Source organism: Microtus ochrogaster, chromosome 1, assembly GCF_000317375.1.
Source record: "Microtus ochrogaster isolate Prairie Vole_2 chromosome 1, MicOch1.0, whole genome shotgun sequence".
Lineage (NCBI taxonomy): Eukaryota > Metazoa > Chordata > Mammalia > Rodentia > Cricetidae > Microtus > Microtus ochrogaster.
In genome coordinates, this window is record NC_022009.1 from 78,106,383 (window position 1) to 78,128,921 (window position 22,539).

At 35.2% G+C, this 22,539-nt stretch overlaps 1 protein-coding gene across 1 annotated transcript in view; it reads right to left on the reverse strand.

Annotated features, from left to right (window-relative positions):
• The window catches only part of Agmo (alkylglycerol monooxygenase), a 254,774-nt gene that overhangs the window by 221,498 nt on the left and 10,737 nt on the right, over positions 1-22,539 (reverse strand). Inside the window, exon 3 of the mRNA XM_005343843.3 lies at positions 21,026-21,177. Within this exon, the coding sequence (XP_005343900.1) occupies positions 21,026-21,177 (152 nt within the window). The remainder of the gene's footprint in view (positions 1-21,025; positions 21,178-22,539) is intronic.

Here is a 22,539-nt window from a genome sequence, read left to right on the forward strand (position 1 = left end):
ACTGTTAAAAAAAAAAATCAAGGCACTAAAACATACCTCTCTTATGGAATTTTGGTAGAGTGAGAATTTGGTTCCTGATACATTTGAACACATTTTATTGGAGAAACACCATTGGCTTTTAAAATAAACAGGAAGAAGGCTGCTCCTGCAGATGAGGACAGACAGACACACATGTGAGTGTGTTGAGGGTGATGAAATCGAATTCTGAGTACACCCTGTCTTATAGCAATACATGCAACCAACATGAAAACTCTAAGAATTAAAAAACTCTTACTTTGTTTCAGTCCTTAGAAATCATAAATAAAACCTGCTGAACTGAGTCACATCTCAACTGAATAGCAGTGGAGTCTTAATTCTGGTGATTTTTATGTAAATCTCTCTGAATGTCTACCCTAACTTGGGCATATTCAAATCACAAAACAAACAAATCACCTAAAATTGCCTTAAGTTCCCCTGCTCTGTGAGTTTCCTAAATTGTGTAAGCAACCACACTGAAGCTGTCAGGGACACAGTCCTCACCATGACAGAAGAGAGCCTTGAAATGTGGCCCTAGAAATACAATGTTACAATGCTTATTTTAATTTGAAAAGATTAATATAAGATTATGTTGTGTATATGGGCTTATGGTCTTGTTTTTACATGATACCGATTAACAGGTGTACAGATATGTTACAGTAGTTATAAAAGGAAAATTTAGTTAACTTTATGTACTTATCAAAGTTCTTTCTCAGCAAGAGGAAAGGTATTTAGCAGGTTAAATGTCACCATGGTTAATCATAGTCCCCTTATGTTTAACATTTTATAAACTAGAGGTGTTTCTTACACAGCATTTCATATAAATGAAGCCATGATTTCTGACAAAGCAGGTGACTCTTGGGTTCAGATACCAAATGTATATTATGAAATAAGATGCCTTGTGCCAGATGAAATTGAAAAGCTTATCAAGCCCTCCTTGTATCGTATCAACAAAAGAATGTCTGAATATAAATCCATGAAATGTCTTTAAATATTCAATAAAATTGCATTTCCAAAGCAAAATAGATTCATAAACTATCTTGTATAAAACAAATTCTTTGTTCTGAAAGTTAATGCATGAACCCAAAAGGATATAAAGCTTTTGTTCCATTTTTCAGACATTAACTAATGATAAATTCTTTATCTGGTATATGCATGCTAAACAACAGACTCAGAAAACAATCATTTTGCACATTCAAAGATAGTGCGAATTAGGAACTATTTGCTGCTAGGTGCTGCAATCTTTACACAGATAGTAGTAAATGGATGCACTAATAAAGTAGGAATCCTCTTGATACCTGGCATGGTACGGTGCTATATGAGTTGGTAGCACCGGATTGCCAGCATTTTTGTCTTTACTGAACTTGCTGGCTAGTTTCTCATTAGCTTAAGGCAAACTAGAGTCTTCGGGGAGGGAAACTTCAATTGAGAAAATGTGCCACCAAATTGGACTGTGGCAAAGCCTGCCATGAATCTTTTAAGTTCTTGATAGCTATGGAAAGGCCAAGTCCCGGGCAGGTGGTTCTGGGTGCTGTGAAAACCTGGCTGAAGAATCCGAGGGAGCAGTCTAACAAGCATCATCTTTCCATGGCCTCTGTTTCAGTTTCTGTTGCCAGCTTTCTGCCCTGCTCGAGTTCCTGCTTTAACTTCCCTTGGGGATGATTGGTTACCTGAAGTGTGAGTTGAAATCAATGCATTCCTCCCCAAGCTGCTTTTGGTCATGGTACTTTATTGCATCCATAGAAACCCCAACTAAGATACTATTCCTCAAAATTCAATTTGAACTCAGTCAGTTCACTCAATACAATTATAACTTTGCTGAAATAGCATGTGATAACTAAGTTAACCAAATGTAAACATGAATAGGTCTTCAACTGAATCATGGAAAAAATATCTTAACAGATAAATGGCTGAAAGGACTTAAAGATTTTCTAAGTGTTATTTATAATTAAATATAAATACATTATATACATATAAAAGGTCATAATATATGAATGCTTTATGTTGGCCTTGTTTTGACTCTTCTTTGCAACTGTCAGCAAAAGCACAGCTTATAAAATGCAACAAAGAGTTATTATAAATTTTTCTATATGCAATGTGGAAATAGTATTAAAACAAAATGTTATAGCTACAGTTTTAGTAATCATAAGTGAAATATGAAATTTTGAATTTGCCTTGAAATATTTTAAGCACAAAAAGTTAGTGTCTTATATAGATGAAATAACAGTGGTAAAGTTCTGATTATCCCGAATCTGGGTAGTTAACTGGAGTTTTTAATAAAGGACTCCCCACCTCTGCCTATATTTGAATTTCCCATAAAATTATGAGAAGAATAGCATGGATGATTAACAAGTCTTTTGATACAATGTCTGAATTTAAGTGAGATCAAATTAACATGCAAGTAGTTTATTATTCCATATGCCAGAGGGAGAAGTGACCTCAAGTACTAGAAAGTAAGAACACGAGAGTTGTCCACCAGTAAAAATAATATCAATAACATAGGATTAAAAAATCAGCACAGGCCCTGGATACCGATCTAAATCCTGAATCTAGAAGGAAAATAAGTGTAATTGAGCTATAAATTAGAAAGTTACACAACCCAGGACAGGCAGGAAATCTAAAGTTGTATCTGTAATGATATAATATCATTGGAATATTCCAAGAAAATAGAATCTTTATATTTCATGGAGATTTCCCTATCAGAATAGTTACATGAATCCTATACTTGATAAACATTAACACACTATTTTGAACCTACAAAAAAGTTTCAACAAAGCATGAGTTTTTATGTGGGTGCAAACTGAGAAGATAATTTGGCAGTAGATGGAATTTAATTCTTTTTGTCTGCTACCCATGCATTATTTTTCTCTTTGTTGAGACACGTATATTATCCACTCATCCTCTCTGAGTATACATTTTCCCATCAGCAAGATAACAGATTCAAACCGTATTATCCCTTAGGGGTCTATGGCTGACATTCTATAATTCTATGATTCAAGTTTATTTTCTTTTCTCTTTAAAATAGCCAAATCATTTGCATTATTTCAATGGTTCAATGGTATATCGATGGTTATTATTTCTTTATCTCTAAATGTGCTTTCTCTTTTTTCCAGTTCACCTCACTCCACTCCAATCAGAAACACACACACACACACACACACACACACACACACACACACACACGTTCTGAAAACCTGTAAGAATACAAAGCCGTAAGTCTAGGAAGTAATTCATAATCATACAAAAAAAAAAAAACCCTGTCACTTTAGAAAGAAAGAGAATTTATAATAAACAAATACTTCTTAAAACTCTCCAAGCAGTGCTCCTCAGAACTCAAGGTCAGTTCCCTAGAGAGTCTCTGAGGATTTTGAGGGTCTGGCTAACATTTACCCCCTGTGTTGCCTCTGCACACAGTTGATTCTGCTCTCCTCCTGCATTCTATAAAGGTCTTCCCCGCGTACTCCACAGAATGTAAGGGTGCAGAATGACAGTAACAGTTTACAATCCCTTTATTAGTCTGTCAAGGTTAAGGCGTGAGGCCTGTGACCGTCCATGCCTTCATTGGAGTTCCATTCATCAGGCTGACAAACATGTCCCAGCTAGATGCTTTGAGCAATTGTAAGCTGTTCATTCTTCTCAATGTTTTTAATTCACTCACTTCTTTTGATGTCAGTACTCAGCGTGGCGGGTCCAAGTATCCATCTGCAGGACTGACAACAATGTCGAGAAACATTGTGGAACCAAACGCTGTTATTATACCTCAAGTCACAGAATGTTCACAGCTCCATCAGTGAAGACATCTTCCAGATAAAAGTAGTAAGAGCAAAGATGATGAATTATCCTTGTATTTGTTTCTTTTCTTTTCTTTTTTTCTTTGAGACACAGTCATGTATCTCAGGCTGGTCTAAAGCTCCCTATAAAGCTAAGGATGACTCTGCTTGCCCTACTTCTTGCCAGAGTTATAGGTGTGCATCATCATACTGTACAATTCAATTATAAATAAATGTCTTTAGTGATGGTGTATCCCAAATACATTTGAATGTCATGAAAAAATTTAAAATGACAATGGGAGCTTGTTTTAATTATATACTATGAATCAAACACAGAGGAAGTGAAATATTTGTTTCAATTTTAAATAATCAGTATTGATAAAAATATTGCTTTTTTTCTTTATGAAAATTAAACATATAAATTTACATTTTTCCAATTTTGGAGATTAAATCTGTGCTTGAAACCCTTTCTTTATTTGTCCCCAAAGAGACTATGGAAGTCATTCTCTTGTGTATATTAAAGCCCTCTAGTCATTTAAGGCAAAATGCACACCTTTGTTTAACCAGTAGGTAGACTGGAAGTCTATCAAAAGACACATTTCTAAAGGCAACTCTGATTTTCTGACCCAGCACTAGACAAACCACGATTTCAATAAAATAAATACTAATGTAAGCACCATATCGTCTCTTTCTGTCTCCATCTGGATGCATTAGGATTTATAGCTGGAATGTTTGTAAAGATTAATGCTCAGAAGGCAGTGAGTGCCATTACTCTCCAAAGTACATTTGATATGTGCTGCTCCTGTCTGCTCTGATAGCTTCCCCAGTACTGTGTGTGAAGGAAGCCGGCTTTAATCTGTAAAGATGGATCTCAGCCCCTAAACCCCCACTGCTTTTAATGGGGGTGACATAGCTAAATGTCACAACAGACTTTGGAAAGGGACCCCTGAGTGTCCAATTATTTTAAGTGCTTTTCCTATTCCCTGTCAGTCAACTGATCACGGTGGATTTATGTGGCAGTAACACTCCTCCGACACGAACTTCCGGAGGAATCATTCCATAATTCAACCTCAGTTAATGTCGTCTTACAAGTTAAGAGTTTCCTCAAGTTTTAAATAGATAACAGTACTTGCTAAAAACTGCATTCTGGGCTACAAGTTTATTACTTAGACAGGATTTAAAAAAAACTGGCAAGAAAGTCTTTTCCTTTTCTAGTAAAATGAAAAACAAGAGAAAAAGGCGGTGGGGGGAGAGGAGGTTAAGAGAAACATCCTGTCCAGAGTCCCAGAAGAATATCTTGACTCTGGAGCAGTGATCATTTTCCAATATTGTCTAAATAAACCAGGAATTGTCAATGCAATATTCATCAACTTCAGAAGGGAGTATTAGAGATTCTGTGTTTTCCGTAAACATTCTGCCTTCGGCCTCAAAGCCCTTTTCTATAATTCTTTTGTGCTCCAAATCCTCAATACTATAACCAGTCATAATTTCATAAGTATTTTCTATGAACGTGACAAAGTTCCCTAAGTTTCCTCAGGGTACCTGGGTGTATCCACAATTCCAATTAAATCACCTGGTACTAAATGACTGCATTTTTGTCATAAAATCACCAAGATACTCATACATGGTAGAGTGCCAACTTAAAATGTGAAAAATAGGAACCATTGTTTTCTTGTTCATTCCAACACTCAGGATTGGTGAGCAGTATAGACATAATAATGAGATATTATTATGTTAGGTATCACTTAACACAATGCAAAGCTGACATGTTCCGGCCTGGATGAATTGGGTCATCACTGCACCAGCGTATGTAAGCACTTTTATATGCCCAGGTCTGCAGCTAATACTACTCCTTATGTAGATGCTTTTCCTACATCGGTCTTCCTCACCCTTCCAATTAGTTTTATAAGCTATAAAACTAATTAAAATGGCATTAGCCACCATATTCTTCTAGAGAATAGTAGGATTGCTATTTGTTTTATTTCTCAGGACAAAGAAAAATGACAAGTAAATAATAAAAGTGACTGTGTCCGTAACCATGAGCTGATATTATATTTTCAAGCAGGTGTAACTTTGAAGCAACTTGGAGAATACCAATCTTTTTACAATGTTTGGAAATATTTTTCTCCTCTAAATTATGAATATCATAGACAATCCAGGAAGTCAAATAGACTATATTTCTCTTTTTAAGTGAAAAAGTAAAACAGAAATTGCAATCAGATGAGCCATTTGATTACTTTTTAAAGGTAATAGCTTCAACATGATCCAAAATTCAGTATTTTAAAATGAAACATCCACCTACACACTTGGCAAACTGCCCAAGTCTAGACTAGCACACTGACAAACTTAGGAGACAGGAAAATACAATTTGGGTATTATAAAGATCAGAAACTACTTAAAAAGACAATCCAATTATATTTGACCCATCATTTAGTTGATTAATATTAGAATTCAAATAAGAATTAACAAAATGTATTGGGAAACATACTTTGAGCTCAACAAATTGAATTTTCCTCAGAACATTCAAAGACAGGATGGCTGATGTGCTAGGAATTGAGTATGAACTGTGTTCCAGGAACTATGTGTAGATGATGTAAATTAGCTGCCTTTTGGCAAGTAGATACTTGCTGCTCTTTTTGCTTTTCTTTCATATATTGATTTGTTCTTTACCAAGGAAGCATAGACATGGAGGGTGATTGAGACACTCGTCTGAGCTGTTGTTTCTGAGGAAGGAGCTGCTGAACACACGCCACATCAGCAGGGTTTCGCCTTTCCTGCCTGACAGTAGTTTGCTGTTGACACTGTGATCTTCAGTGAACACTTTGAGTTTTATTCTCTGATAGAAAACCACATATGTCTGTAAGAAGATTGGTTTTCTGTCTGTTTTTATTCTAAGCATTAATTTGTTATTTATTTTTTCATATTTGTCTGTACAATAAAAACGACAGAAAAATCATGAAATAATCATTTGGCTCTTATATTTCTCCTGAAATGTCATTTCTACACACCTGCAAACTATATTATGATCTTGAACATATAAACTACTACAGAACACAGGAATCTGGTAAGTTTAGATAAAAGTGGGAGAAAAATGAAAACAGCCAGGAGATCTCCAAAAGGAAGAGGTACAAAGACACAAACACACACTTTCTAAAAGTGGCAGAGGAGATCTTCAGTGCCCTGCCATCAGGAGTGATTCTGCACACTAAACAGCATTTCTCTCCAAGTCAACAAAAACTAACTTCCCACCAAAGGGACAACTGGGGATGGTCTTGTTTACATACACTGAATAACTAGCTAAGTCAAATTAAAAATAATACAGTTTCTATTATATCTGTTAAACATGATGGTCAATAACAGGAGAGGAGAGAGAAGCACAGAGTCAGGAAATTTAACATTCACAAGGAAATGTGAATCAGGGATTATGTAGACAGCAAAACTAACTTCCAAGAATAGAAGCCAAGAATATTTTCACTGTCCAAGAAGAATCCAGACATCGTGTTTTCACTGGAATCAACTTGAAGCCAAGATTTGGCAAGCTCTAAACGGGAACCCATTAATGTTGACTATAGCCTGATCATCATTGTTAATCTCAAAAATGGGAAATGCATGCAAAAGCTGCCTCTCCTGAGCGGGGGAAACAAACAAAACAAAACCAACCACGATTAATGGAGGGACTTAAGGAATTTGGTCCCATAAGTCAAACTTGAATCTTAGCAAGTATGTAGATTCCACAAAAATTCATAAGAATAGCATAGAGCAGAGGAGAATGTCAAGTTACTCCACAGGGTGGAGTCTAGCAGTATAAACCAGAAGGCTATGTGTGTGAAAAGGAAAGCAATAGTTCCATCAATTAAAAATAAGTAAAAGGAAATAAAATTACATAAAAGTGAATTTGAATATATAATAACATTCGCAATGAAATGACTTTATTGCACATGTACGAAAAACTACAGTTCAGCAAATGCCATATACAACAAGGAGAAATTGGAACATTAAAGAGGTAGCGGATATTCGGCAACTATAAAATTTTTGTGATTCATTTGTTGGAACAATAACTTAGCTATAGCCATTACTGTAAGCTATTTGTGGACCAAACAAACATATTTTCAAATGTTTGGGCTTTTCTTCTCACTACCTACTCAGAAATAAATGTAGAATGAGAAGCGGGAGACAGACACTGGGATGATAACTGTTTGGATAGATGCTGATATCCAAGCACTGATTACTGGCATCATTAAATACTTAAAATGAAATTCAGAAAAAAATTTGAACAAAACCAGAGGAAAAATTACCTGCTGATTATGTTAAATTTGCAACAAATAGATATTTTCTAGAAAGACAATTATCAAATAAGCATAAAACAATGAAGGAAAGAAACTGCCTCTGAAAAATGAATATAAAAGGATAATTGAGATAAATATTAATGATTTAAAATAATTGCCTCTGAGACTAAAATTCATGTAAAATGAAAATAGCTAGCAAAGCTTCTGCAGAAATCAACCTTAAGAGAGCTGCCCTGTGATCTCTGTTCTGTTTGGGAATAGTGAAAGCTCAATTTAGATTCAGTTGCAATGAATCAGAAATCCAAGCTTTCAGCTAGAAGGCAACTTCCTTCTTTTTTGGAAGATTATAAACTAGTACCTGGGAGGTGCTTATTTCTTTGTTTTTATGAACAAAGAATCTATTGTAATGTATTTGGGGAGAGCAATTGTTCCTTGCAATAAAATGCCCTTCCATATTCTAGTAGGAAGTGGGTGATAAACACAGGCAGGAACCTAAAGAAGTGCACACAGAGATAAAAAGGCAGTAACAAGCTGAACTCAGCTCAGTCCACAAGGGAGAGATGCACATGCCAACCATATTACAAAGAATGGTGCAGAACAGAGGACTCCCTCACTCCCTTTCCAGACACATGGAAGCTGATCCAGAGAGTTCTTGTCCCTCACGATTTCTAGGACTGAGTTAGTCTGAGTCCTCTTCTTCTTCATTTCAGAGATTAAAAAATAAATAAATAAATATTTTGACAACTTTCTGTTATATGAGTAATAAAACATTAAAATACACCTTGATATACTCCATCCAGGTAAATAAAATTAAATCTAAATAATGCATTCTAAATAGCATAGCCTCTAGCATTCTGAATAATACTGGCTGCTCTTGCAGAGAACCTGAGTTCAAGTCCCAGCACCGATATGGCAATTTATGACTGTCTGTGACTCCAGTTCCAGGGAATCTGGTACACTCACAGAGACATACATGTAGGCAAAACACATTGCACATAAAGTAGAAATAAATAAGACTTTGTTTAAAAGAAATGTTTTAAAACCTTAGATTCTTTTAAAGATATTATAAGCAAAAGCTTTAGTCAGCTGCTAAACATTGTCGTGTCACGACTTTTGCATGAGAAGTTCGTGTGTATGCTTGCCGTTTATAACAGTAGAGTGTAGACATGTCTAGTACAAGTTATTTCTTTTGAAGATATGATCATTGCTTCTGATATTTATATATTGAAAGGAAGGCTCAGAAAGTTAAGTAACTGACCAAAGAATAAATAAATAAGTACTGCTGATAAAGAAAGGTAATGAAGCTAGCACAGTGCAAAATAAAATATTACATATGGATTGATGAACTAGAGTGCAGATCTCAAAAATGAGCCAAAGACTACATGCCCAGTCATGCCCAATTATTTTCCAGGCATCAAGAATATACTATGGGACATGGCTAGACTCATAGATAAAAAGTGTTGAGAAAAGCTAAATATTTAAAAGAAATAAAGAAAAGGAAATTTAGCTATCATCACCTTCCAGCCACAAAAATTACTTTGAAATGGATGAAAGACTTCAAACAGTAGGTCAGATACTGTCACAGAGGAAGCAGGGTGAAGCTCCGTAGCATTGGTCCTAGCAACGCTTAGTTTTGGATGTGGTGCTCAGGGCTCAGGTAACAATCCAAAAATGAGCCAATGGGGAAAAATCATGCTAAAAAGCCTTCTCCACAGCAAACTATTAACAAAAATAAAATGGAAGCCTTCATATTTAGAGGAGACATTTGTAATCCATATGTCTGATAAGATATTAACAGACAGGAATATACATCGTGCATATCCTATGTGCAATACATAGTGTAATTATGCATATAAATTACCCCACAGAGAAAAAAAAAAAGAAAAAAGCTAAACTAAAAAGTGATCCAGAAACGGTCAAAAGACATAACCAAATATGATTCCTAAGACACACAGATGACAAAATTCCTTCTGACGCAGTGCACAAACCATAGAGGAAATGAACGTGTAAAGAAATTGACTATCATCTCATACATTGGTGTGGTCGTCGTCGGGAGGACAGGAGACAGCGAATGTTGTCTAGGGTGTCTGAGAAAGGGAGGTGTCATTAGAAAACACAATAAGATAAAAGTTCATTGTGATCGATAATCCTTCCTTGTGACTTGTGCAAACAATTAATGAAGTCAGTACCTTGAAGAAGCATTGGCGTTGTCAAGTCTACTACAGCACGGTTCACCCCTAGCTATGACACATTAATACAGATTTGCAGACATGTGAATGGCTAAGGAAATTGTGATACCCAATTGTCTTTCAGTCTCCATGGTGGTGTCTAAGAAGCAGGGTAAATGTGAAAAACCTCTGATATTGAACTACCTTTATATGTAATGGTTTAGTATTTGCAATCTTCTTATTTTTCATATATTTTAATTAAATGATTATTTACTGTTCCATGTGAAAGAAAATAATAATAATAAAACCCCATCCACGTTCAATATTATCACATTTTCACTAATGTTTCAACTAATGGCTTGTTGAGTCCATGGATGGATGCTCATTTTTCAGTTTAAAGTCAGGGAGAAAAGAGAGGAGAAGAGAGGACAAGGGAAGAAACAGGAAAGAAAGAACTCCTGATACTTGCCACACATGGACAAAACAGAAAGAACTGGTTTTCAGTAAAATAAGCCAAAACAGAAATAAAAAATGTACTACATTCAGTGATTCCCAAAATTGGAGGATGACAGAAATGGGGAGATACATGAGGGTAGAGGTGAGGGTACAGGCTGGAGACCTAACATCGAGTCTAGTGACCTTTGGTAGAATAATTTACTGACTTGACCTTTGTAAACAGGGAAGATTTCAAATGTTACTGGTGCCCAGAAAGGAACTTTGTGAGATGGGTGAATATATTAAGTAGCTTGACTGTGCTAACATTGTTACAAGATCTATTTATCAATTTATAGAAAGGATAGAAAGGATTTTGGGGTTGAGTGTGGTATGATTCATAGGGCATATGAACCAATGAGCACTATTTCTTTGTGAGTTTGGGAATAGTCATTATCTACCTGCTTTATCCAAAGTACTAATTATTTCATAACTATCACCAAACATGTGATCATTACATTTAATATGGTAGCACCTGGAGAGCGCTATGATAATTTGCAAATAAAATTGAGATTCAGATAAATTAATTGACAGAATTGCTTAATTTTAGATGATGGATTCAGAAATTGAAATCTTGGCTATCTAACTTCAGGTTTTCCCCTTCTGCTCTTCCCCATCTAAAAGGCTCAGGAATGAAGCTAAGGTCTTCAATAAGGTGATATGACCATGGGAAAGTGCATTTATATCTTCATTGAAAGAACTATGATAATGTCAGAGATAAAAGAAAATTTCTGTAAAACTAGTGCTAATACTGTGTTTTGCATGAGTGCCTAAATGGTCCCTTCAATCAAACATCACTGACTATACCCTGGTGAGTGTTCCAGAGACTGGTCACCTTTAGGGCAGATTATACACCTTTTTTTTTTCCCTGCCCTGCTTTCTTTTTCAATACAGTTTAAGAGAATTATCTGTGAACAGTGGCACAGGTTTGTAATCTGGGGGTTTGGTTGTCATAAATTTCAGACCGACCAAGACTACACAGTCTGCGTTGCAGAGTGACCCTTGACCTGAAAATGAAAATGCAAACCTAAACAACAAAACTAACAAGGGAAAGAAAGAAGAGCCATCTATGGTAGGACTCGGAGAGGACCAGACAACGGATTGTTTATCCAGCGTTGGCATATTTCTCTGTAGCTTTTTGATGCCTTTGCTCCTTCTCCCGTCTTTATTAGTGATAGCAGTTAGCTGACGTAGTTCTTCTTCTTATGGGTGCATTTACAAAAAGCGAAGAGTCACTGGTGTAACTTGGAAAATCATTTTTTTTTTTTTTAGTATCTTTCCTTCTGCTTGTGCTTCTGAAACTTGAGGTATAGGGCCAGTACCTGAACTGGGACAGGCATAGTGACAATATTGTACCCTCTGTAATGAATTTTCAGTAACAACTCTCTCATTATTAAAGACTTCCTATAAAATTCACTTTGAATAAATTTCCAATTACTGAGTCAATTATATTTTTTACATTGGATGTCATTTTTCTCTCCAGGACTTCATGAACTTTAAAAAAGTACAAAACCCAATAGTTCTTTTCTTATCCCTAATGCAGTTGTGCTTTGGAGCTCAGCCAAGAAGTGTCAGCTTCAAATCCCAGAGCCCTTTCAAATCCCAAAGATTAGGATGTGCTTTTTTGTCAGGTCCATGGACCAATGTTTTAGCTTCCAAGAAGCAAGCAAGGCATGGTAACCAAGTAGAACATAAGAGAATGTTCTGCAGCACGTACATGAATTTCAGAACACTGACTCTATCTCGAGCTGGAATATGCTTTTGCCATGTTCAGTAACTTCCTCATGAAGGATTTTTGTTTGTTTGTTTGCTTGCTTGTTTCCTTTTTTGCATAGAGTCTTAGTATGTAGCCTCAACTGGCTTGGAATCCATGATCCTCTTGCCTCAACCTCCTGAATGGTAGGGTAATAAGTCTGTAGGACAATGTCCAGCCTTTGTCTTGTTTTGCATTTAAGAATTTTATTCTTATTCATTCTTAAAATAACTAACAAGTATACTTTGATACAATGATGCTGTTCTGAACAACTTCTAAACAATGGAGATATTTGTTATTTTTCTTCTATGCTGTTTTGAGCAATTTTTAAGAATTTCTGAAACTATCCAGCAAAGACTGTTCGTCTTGTGGGAAAAGCGGCTTGCACAGCACAGAGTAGAACGGTTATTACTAAGGCTGAGGTCAATTTCAGGAAAATTGATCAAATTACATAAAATTTCTGGTTACACAAAGAGAATAGGTTCAGCAATTATTATACAGAATGGCAAATACAGTTAATAACAATATTGTACTGTCTCCACTACAATAATTTTGAGTTTGTATGCTAATTAAATCAACTCAGACATTGCTACATACTTTTAAATAACATATTATAGAAAATGAATGTATATTCATAGTACATTTTATGGCAACCAGCAATATTTTTCAGAAATAAGACAAAATATTTTTATACTCTTTAAATTATAATAATAAATGTTACACATTTTTAAAGAAGAGCAACAATATGAAAGAAATCACTGGCTATAGATAATACGGTTTATCAGAAAGTATGGCAAAGAATGTTCATTCATTTGCTAAAGATAATACAGGAAGAGTTTCCAATGTCTAAGTTTCCGTTTAATTTAATTCAGTTTACAATCAACTTTAGAGCAATTTTTATAAATTTACTGATTTTTAATTCACAGTTAGTAGGCTGAGAGATTAAAAATTGTCTGTTACTTTGAAAAATCTTGTTAAGTCAGATTACATTTGATAGCTGAGTTCTGTATTTACTATTTACAACTTCCTGGCTACAGACGCAGGTACTGTAGGACATGTCTTTTTTAAAACATAACCCTACACATCTGTTGAGCATACATCTGGACATGTGGCCGAACTTATCATTTCCCTCTGTATATCCAGAAACTGTCAGCTATTTCAAAGGGCAGAACGGAAAAAGTTACATCCTTTTTCTGTCCAGATTTTATAAACTCTTTTTTTTTACCTTTGCCCCCAGGATATCATCAAATACAAAAATAAGCAGTCTGAATTCCTTAGCTGCAGAGAAAGCCAGCAGGGAGGATGAAGGGTATGGGGTGTAGGAATGTCAGTTTGGACAGGGTGAAGGGAAGCTTCACAGGAAGGCTCGTGCACAGACCCTCTGTGAACTTATAAAACAGGCATCATTTTTTAAACAGAAAAGAAATGCAATTTAAATACAGAAAGTAGGTAGATTGAACCAGAGAGACATGCAGTTTCAAATATAAAGATGTCACATTTTATAACATTTTCAACTCATTCAGAAAATGTAAAATAAAATACACACCTAAACTTACCTCAAAATGCATTAAGTCAGATAATGGAAGCAAGAATTTAGAACATTTTACTAACAAAGAAAATGGATCTTAGAACTACTACCTCATAAATATTTTAATGCATCAAAGCAAGAGATAATAATGAATCCAAGAATCAACTAAGTGGTGTTTATTTACATATATATTTGTTAGGAATAAGGAATCATTTAACATATATAATGTAATGGTGAATTAAATGCTTTTAATATATATATATATATATATATATATATATATATATATATCAATCAAGAGGAACAAGTGGATTTAGCTAGATAGGTGGTTGCTATTGTTACGGAACATAGCAGAGTTCATTTAACATTTGAACAATTCTGATTGTGTCTGGTGGATATGCTAAAACAGAAAAGCAAGACTGAAAAGGAATGCTAAACTTCTGTCATTATCCTTTCTGAGAGATACTATTATTTTAAAGTTTTTGGTTGTATATTATTATAATTGAATATGCCATTATCCTTTCTGAGAGATACTATTATTTTAAAAATTTTAGTTGTATATCATTATAATTGAATATGTTGATGTTAATGCAAGCTAAGACTTTCAGAGTTAGAGAGCAGATGTACAAATACAAAGAAACAAAAGGGAAATGCTAAATTGTCACACATAAGCTGTGCTATCAGATGAATTTCATGTGGGTATACACACACACACACACACACACACACATACACACACACACACTGCAATAAAAAACTTTTTTGCAGTAGGGTGACAGAATCAAGTGAAAGCCACAAATGAGCTTTTAAAACCCCATTGGGAGGGGCTGGAGAGATAGCTCAGCAGTTAAGAGTGCTTGCTACTCTTGCAGAGGATCTGATTTTGGTTCCCAGCCACACACAATGGCTCATAACCCCTGTGACTCACATTCTATAGGATCTGATGCCCATCTCTGGCCTCTGACTTTATCAGGTACACAGGTGGTGTAATATCTACATGCAGACACTTGTGGATAAACAAAATAAAAGTAACTCTTAATTTATAGAGTCCTATTGTTAAACATTGATTTGATCTAATTAAATTATTCATAAAATTATTGCTGAATTAGTTGAGGTAGTAAAAGAAAAAGCTGAGATTGGTTAATATATTAGATAGAAGATTTACTTTTTTTGCAAAAAGTTTTAATAGTGGAAAATCCTTTTGTAGGATCTGTGGATATAGTTACATTTTAACAAACTTTGAAGTTATTCAATTATAGAAAGATCTATCATCTAAAATTTATCTATCTCCCCATTACCTTTTTATGTTCTATCTATCATCTATTTACCCAACATCTATCTGTGTATCTATCTACTTGCTATCAGCCAAAAACCCAAGAAGCAAGTCTTCATGTATCTGTTAGTTATCTATAATCTTAGATATACACTCTTGTGAACTAAATCATAGAGCTAAAATGTTTCTTATCTGACCTGTCAAGAATTTCCAATGATTAGTATTAATTAGTTTTGTTTACACTTGAAAATAACTGGCTAGTTTGTAACAGCAAAAACTTTAACTAAGTAGAGCTCCTACATGTAGAAGCCTCCATCTAAGTGGTTCTGCTTATAGACCATAAATTATAATTTTAAAATTCTCATAAGCAATTATATCACACAGCTAGTGCATAAGCAATCAGCTAGCAAGTGTCATAGTCTAACTTTTATCTGACTACACTCTGACTACAGGATAGTGTGGAGACAACAGTCTGTTTTATCTATTGCTTAATCATAAGTCGTCAAATAATTTTGTCTTAACTAAATCAACAAATTTTTGTTTTGTAGCCTACCAAAATAATTGGGAACTTAAATAAATGTAGCCACATTATCAAAGTCAACTAAAAAGATGTTGAAATGGTATAAGTTGCATTTGGAGAAGATTTTACTATTTTTTTATTGAGCCTAAGGAAATGGTCATGCTCCACAGGCCTGGGACGAGCAGCGTAAGGTCTTTTCCCAGGCATGTGTGCCTACAATCACATCTTCCTTTTAGTTCACACTTTAAAGTTTATTTATTCTCCATCATTTTTACTTTCTTATAAAAAAAACTTGGAAGTAAATAAATGACATGCGACATATGGTTGAATAAGTTCTCAACTTACGTTGATTTTAGTGTTATCGCTTTTCTGACAAGCAATGGGGATGCCTAGCATCCATATTTCTCTAAATTCCTTCTGGTGAGACTGTCTAGATTCTATACACTCTGAAATACCGCAGAGACTCTAGAGTATGCCAGATGTTTAATATCAAAGTTGCTCCGTTGCCCAAGGCACTCCTGATTCTTCTGTGTACATGAACTTACTTACATCAAGCCTACCTTTATCTATCTCCATTCTCATTACCTATTCACCCATCTCTCTTCTTCATCAAATTGCATGTATCCCTTTTCTCAGTTTTCCTTACAGCACTTTTTTAGTCAAAGGGCCAACTGTGATTGGTTGGCCAAAATAGCCCTTTCTGTTTTAAGTTCAATTAAATGCCAGCCCATTTAATTTTAATTTTAATTTTTTTTAAAATTTGGAATCTTTGCCGTCAATATGATTGAGTCATCGCTCCCTCCACACAAACACCTCACAGACCTCTGTGATCTTCTTTGTTGTCTCCTTCCTAGTCACTCAGCTGTGTGCTGTCTGTGAGATTCTTTGCGTCAGTTCCTATGCAACGTCATCACTATGGTAGAGATCACCAACGTCTGCCTAAGACTGGTTCCCCAACTATATCTCTAAAGAAAAAGAATGTTCCCTCCTAGTGAACTGGAGTACTGCTGGAGTGGGATTCCCTGTGTCTTTAACTCCACTTCTACACTGGCTGCTCATCTGTGGGCTGCTCTCTGTGTTTCCCTTGTAGCTTAAGGCATATCACAGAGCGTGTGTCTTTTGAGATGTGTCAAACAGCTAAAAGCTTGGAGCTAGCATTTAAGATCAGCTTCTGGAATTTTTCTTATCAATACCTGAGACTATAAAGAAAGCAAGAGTCTATATGCCTGCTACAAATGCCTACCACACAACTCTGAGTTTTTGAAGAAATACTAATATGTGTGAGATGAAAAAGATAGTCAAATTACCCTTTACTGTGAGAAAAGGAAGAATAAATTCATTTTTCAGCACGTTTTTCAAGTAATTTTCTTGATTCTGGAAAGGAATTCTAATCTCTAAATTAGAAGTGCATTTGGACAAATTAATAATTAAGTTGAAAAGGAAGCAGAAGAAACCCGGAAAGCAGTCAAAATAAACAAATACCAATACACTTAACCCCAAAATCTTTCAATATTTTTAAATTACTGATTTCTAAACACAACATATTTTAAGAGAAAAGAGCATGGATGAGTTTGAGCAAATAAAGAAAATTTTAAATTATATAAATTGAATTGAGACTCTCTACACAAAGCAAACATATTATAATTGCATCCACTCCTGTTCACAGCTTTTCATCTGAAATGCAATTGGCGTTTTCATACCAGACAAGTGTAAACCTACGGTACCCTCTGAGAACAGGTTCTGCTGCCCATGTGTTTATGGTGAGATCAGAAAGACTCATTTTTTTCTGTGGATATATTGAGTTTAAGACATAGATATGAAAGAAAAATAAAACCTACTAAAATAAAAAAAAAGAAATGTAAGTGTATCATGTAGGCACAAGAAGCATAGATTCATGAAATTGTGTGTACAATGTTGGTAACATAGATTTTAAATTCATTGCAAATTGATGTCAAAAGTTTCCAATCCACTAAGCCACACACCATATTTTATATATTCACTCTAAAAATAAATCTACAATTGTAATAATGTACCCTGTGCCACTCTGTAACGTCCCACATCTCTTGAAAGTGATGTCACTGTGGGTCTTGACAATATTTATACAGTGATCAGGAAGGCTTCTCTTACAAGGTGACATTTGCTCACGTAACAAATCCTTTCTGAGAGTGTGAATCCTAGGATGTTGGGGAAATGGAGGCTTTGTAGACCCTTTTCTGCCATCACCATGCCTCTGGTGATGGGCTGACTGAACAAGGTCAAGACCTATAACAGTTGGGGCTTGTCAATAAACTTTACTGTCTTCCTCCAAACTGGCCAACCCTAATTTAGGCAAGCAACACCAGGCAGAGACTTTCAGTGCTGCAGACCCAGAGAAGACTGGATTTGGGGATTGCTGAGGACCCTCTCTGCTTTGCACTGGGCCTTTTTCTCTGTGTGCCTTCTTCAGGCCTGCCTTTCTCCAACTGCTGAATGCCAAGGTCTGTTTGCATTCTTTGGGATTCTCCACTGCTACCTAAAGCACTAGCAAATTTTCCTTTTAGTTCTTGAACAGGCAGAAAAAAAAAAAAAAAAAAAAACTCCTAGGCTGTATCACTGAGATCATAGGGCCCTGGCCAGCACTCCAGAGAAATCTTGTTTCTTCACTAGTAGTGTGGTGCAGAGAGTGCAAAGCACAAACACGGTGCCGTTACCTAACGGAGTACAGACGCAGAGAGCTATTTTTAATTTAAGAATTATTTAATTTTAACATTCTGAATTCCTTTCTAAAATCATCAAGAAATCTATGGGGGTGGTTTGGCAACATTCATTTTATACTAGATGTGAACAATTATTCTTGTTGGTGTTGCTACGTAGAGAAAGAAAATGTAAAACCCGGTAGAGTGTCAAATAAGTTCTGACACAGAGAGAGAAAGTCAACGCTTTGAGAATAAAACAGCTCTGTCCTCTAAATAACAAAACACTACCCACAAATGAGACAAGAAAATGGCAATCACAGTGAGTCGAACATCAGCAATGATTTGGCTTAGTAAAGAAATAATCTAAATGATATGACAACAAAATGTCACTTATATAATTTTTGTTGTTTCATACTTAGCATATTATACACATGAAATATATTGTTATCAAAAATACTGAAAGGATACTAACTACATAGTAACCAGAAAAAAAAAATCAGCTTTTTTTCATTTGCTTTCTGTATTTTAAAATGGCATTTGATTTTTGAAATTATTGAAATTTTTTTCACTTAAATTAGTTTGAATAACTAACTATTCAGTTTGGAATTACAGTTTTTATATTGTAAGATTTTCTTATTCATGTATATTTCTAGATCCCTAAAGCTATTTAAATATTTTTATTAATATTTGTGTATAAATTCTAAAATCAGCTATCACATTGATGGTTGGCACATTTAACTACATAATTTATTTTTTCCTACTAGCTTTCCATTATAAACCACAAGTCTTTGAACTTGTGATTAGGTTCCATAGCCTGAGGGTTTTGAATGCTTTTCCAGAAGCCTTTCAGTTTCTTTAATGCCTTCCTCTTCCAGTAGAATCAGCTAAAGTTTTTGTAATAGGAAGCATACTTTCAAGGTGCCTTGATTCCACATTTTAATAACTTTTTAAAAATGTTGTCAGTCTTAACTAAAGGTATTCACAATAAACATATTTAAAATGTTTTATATTTGGTAATGTTTTGCTTCTTTTGTTCAGCTTCAAAGGTTAAGCCATTTCACAGATTTCTCAATTAAGAACATCTGTATAGAACAGTGTGATACCAGAAGGTTTCTGAAAATGGATGACTCCAAGTCTTTTTACAATAGTGTTTATTACACAGACTAGGAGAGAAATGATCAATATGCTTGCTCTATCAGGAAAACTATTAAATTGTTATTATTAAATTATAACTATTGCATTAAAATACAAACATTTTACTGCATTTTTATTCTTGACCATGTTTGATTTGAGGGTATCCTTTTACATTTGTATGTCAGGAGCTGACTATTTTTAAAGACCTTGGTTATTCCTCATAATACATATTTTTAACTTGCATACTTTCTTAAAATGTTCCAATTAATGTATACTCATAGTTTGGTTAATACATGAATTTAGAATGCTAATATTTACGTCACATACATACATACTTGACATATATATAGTTCAGTACACATGCGCACACACACACACACACACACACACACACACACACACACACACACGGCTCAGGAGCCTTAGGGACAGCACTAAGCCGTCCATGTTCCTCCTACTCCCATCATGTAGGTTGAGGAAGGATGTTTGGTCTACTGCACTGCTCCGCATTACGCAATTATTCACCCTGCTCTCAAGTCTCTTATTTCCATTTCCCACCTACTTAGTATTATTATTATCCCAGGTTCTTCCTTTTCCTTGCTTTCTTCCTTCCTGCCCCCTCAGCCCAAACAGCCCCTGGAAGCTTCAGGGTACGTCACTTGCTTTTCTAAAACATTAGCGCCTTCGGAACTTTGCCATGTCTTATCGCTCCCCGGAACCCACAGGCTCTGCGTTTCTCTGCAATCCTTCACGCTCACCTATCCCGATAGAAGCACAGACACAACCCTTTCCCGCTTTTTCCATTTTGTTTTTTCCATAACAAAACATTTTTTTGGAAGGGTGCAGTTATAAAACCCCAATGCAAATTCAGTGAACCAACGCGGAGAGAAGGCTTTGCATGAGATGAGAAATTCTGTGAAACTATGGCAACGTTGAAGTGCGGTATGGTCAGTGCTTAGCTGATTGCATTTTCATTTGTAATGTGGAAGCATTGCCAAGAAATTGAATCCTGCTGGCTCTGATGGCAGATGTTCCCTAGAATTTTAAGCTGTCTTAGAACTCTCCAGAATGACCCGTGATGATTGGGATGCGAAGTCTGATACTGTGCGTAATTGCCTGCAGTTTAACAATGGATGGAACCCCATTAAAAAGCAATGCTTAAGCTATCATTTTCTAAAGGTATTATAATTATAATCATAAGGAAAATGTATCTGCAATAATTTTATTTTTAATGGCTTCAGACTGCATATGCTGAAATTTCAAAGTTTAAGCCATTAGCAGCAATCTTTACATGTTACAAGAAATATTTTTCTATTGATTTGTTTATTCATCAAGCAAATATTTATCAAATGCCTCTTATGTACTAAACACGCTTCATCATCACTGACAAAATGCATCATTTGTAACTTACCGTGGGCCATGCGGTGGAACCAGTAGTAGCCAAAGTCAACTGCTAGGAAGGTTAAATACCATGTCCACTGAGAATCCCAAGGCAAATCGAAAAGTCTGTAGTTCTCCCAGATATAAATATAGCTGGTCACTTCAAGGCTTTTGAAGAACAGACTGGAAAATAAAATCCACAGCGATGGCTATAACATATTCTATATCTGTGATCATGCTAATATGGTCTAGACGAGGTTGAGTATGAATATATGCCTATGTAAAAACGGTGTCTGTCACCATCCCGCTGTGCCTCTTCTTGCTGTGTCTGGGCTCCCTACCCTTGAGATATATATATATTTGGTTCCTAGGATGTGGGCACCAGTTATTTGCACTCTTGCATTTTGCATTTCAAGAAAATTGGGAGACTCTTCTCTTTCTGTGTCTCTTAAAATGCTTTTTATGGAACATTTCATACACAATAAATCTTACTAAAGTGCACCTTAGGCCCTGTTATTGTCATTGCTAAGATTTAATGACGAACACAGCAAGGATGGCTAACAACAGGAGACTGAGAACTTGAAAACTATACACGGAATGTTTCCTAAGGAGCCAGAAAGCCGCTTACTGCCATTACATATGACCATCCGTAAAATCTGCAGTAGTCGAGTGACCCCTACTCTTTTCTGTCTTCTCCTTTCTTCTCCCTCCTGCACAAATCCAACTGTTACTGTGGTGTTTACACCTTACACATCTTTGGTAAGTCAAATGGGGAGGGACTTTCAGAATATAAGGAAATCATTTCTTACCAGAAATGAGGCATATAAATCTATTCAAAGTAAACAAATTAAATAAGTAAAAACAGCCAGAGAGATGGTTAAGTCGGTGAGAACACTTGCTGATCTTGCAAAGAACCTAAATTCAGTTCATAGCACTGACATCAGGTGGCGTACAACCTTCTGTAATATTCCCGCTTGAGGGAACCTGAAACCCTCTTCTGGCCTCTGGAGGTACCATGCACACATTTATGTTATAATAAGCTTGCAAGCACACACACATACATGTAAATAAAAATGCAAACGGAATAAAATCTTCTTAAAGTCTAGAAAATAAAATCTGTATTTCTGTATATTTTATCAAGTTTCTGTAAATTTTTGTTTCAACCCTTTCAAAACCTTATTTAATTTACTATAATATATTTAACTTTTAATTATCTCTGACAAAACTTAAGATCATATTCAAGAAAATTATTTAACATTCTCATAAACTTGAATATAAATATAGAACAAATTTATTCTATAACTGTTATTAAAATATGAAAAGAGTTAATCATTCCAAATATGTAGTTATGAGCAAGCAGCAAGCCTGTTTCACAAAATTATGAGAAATATTTAAATACTGTGATGTGAGGTGAAATTTAAATAAGCGTGAAAGATTTTTTATTTTATTTTTGGGTAATCGCATATTTAATTATGAATCACATATTTAAAATTTTCTCATTTTCTTGAATATGCCAACATTATTAATATAATTACTATAATATAT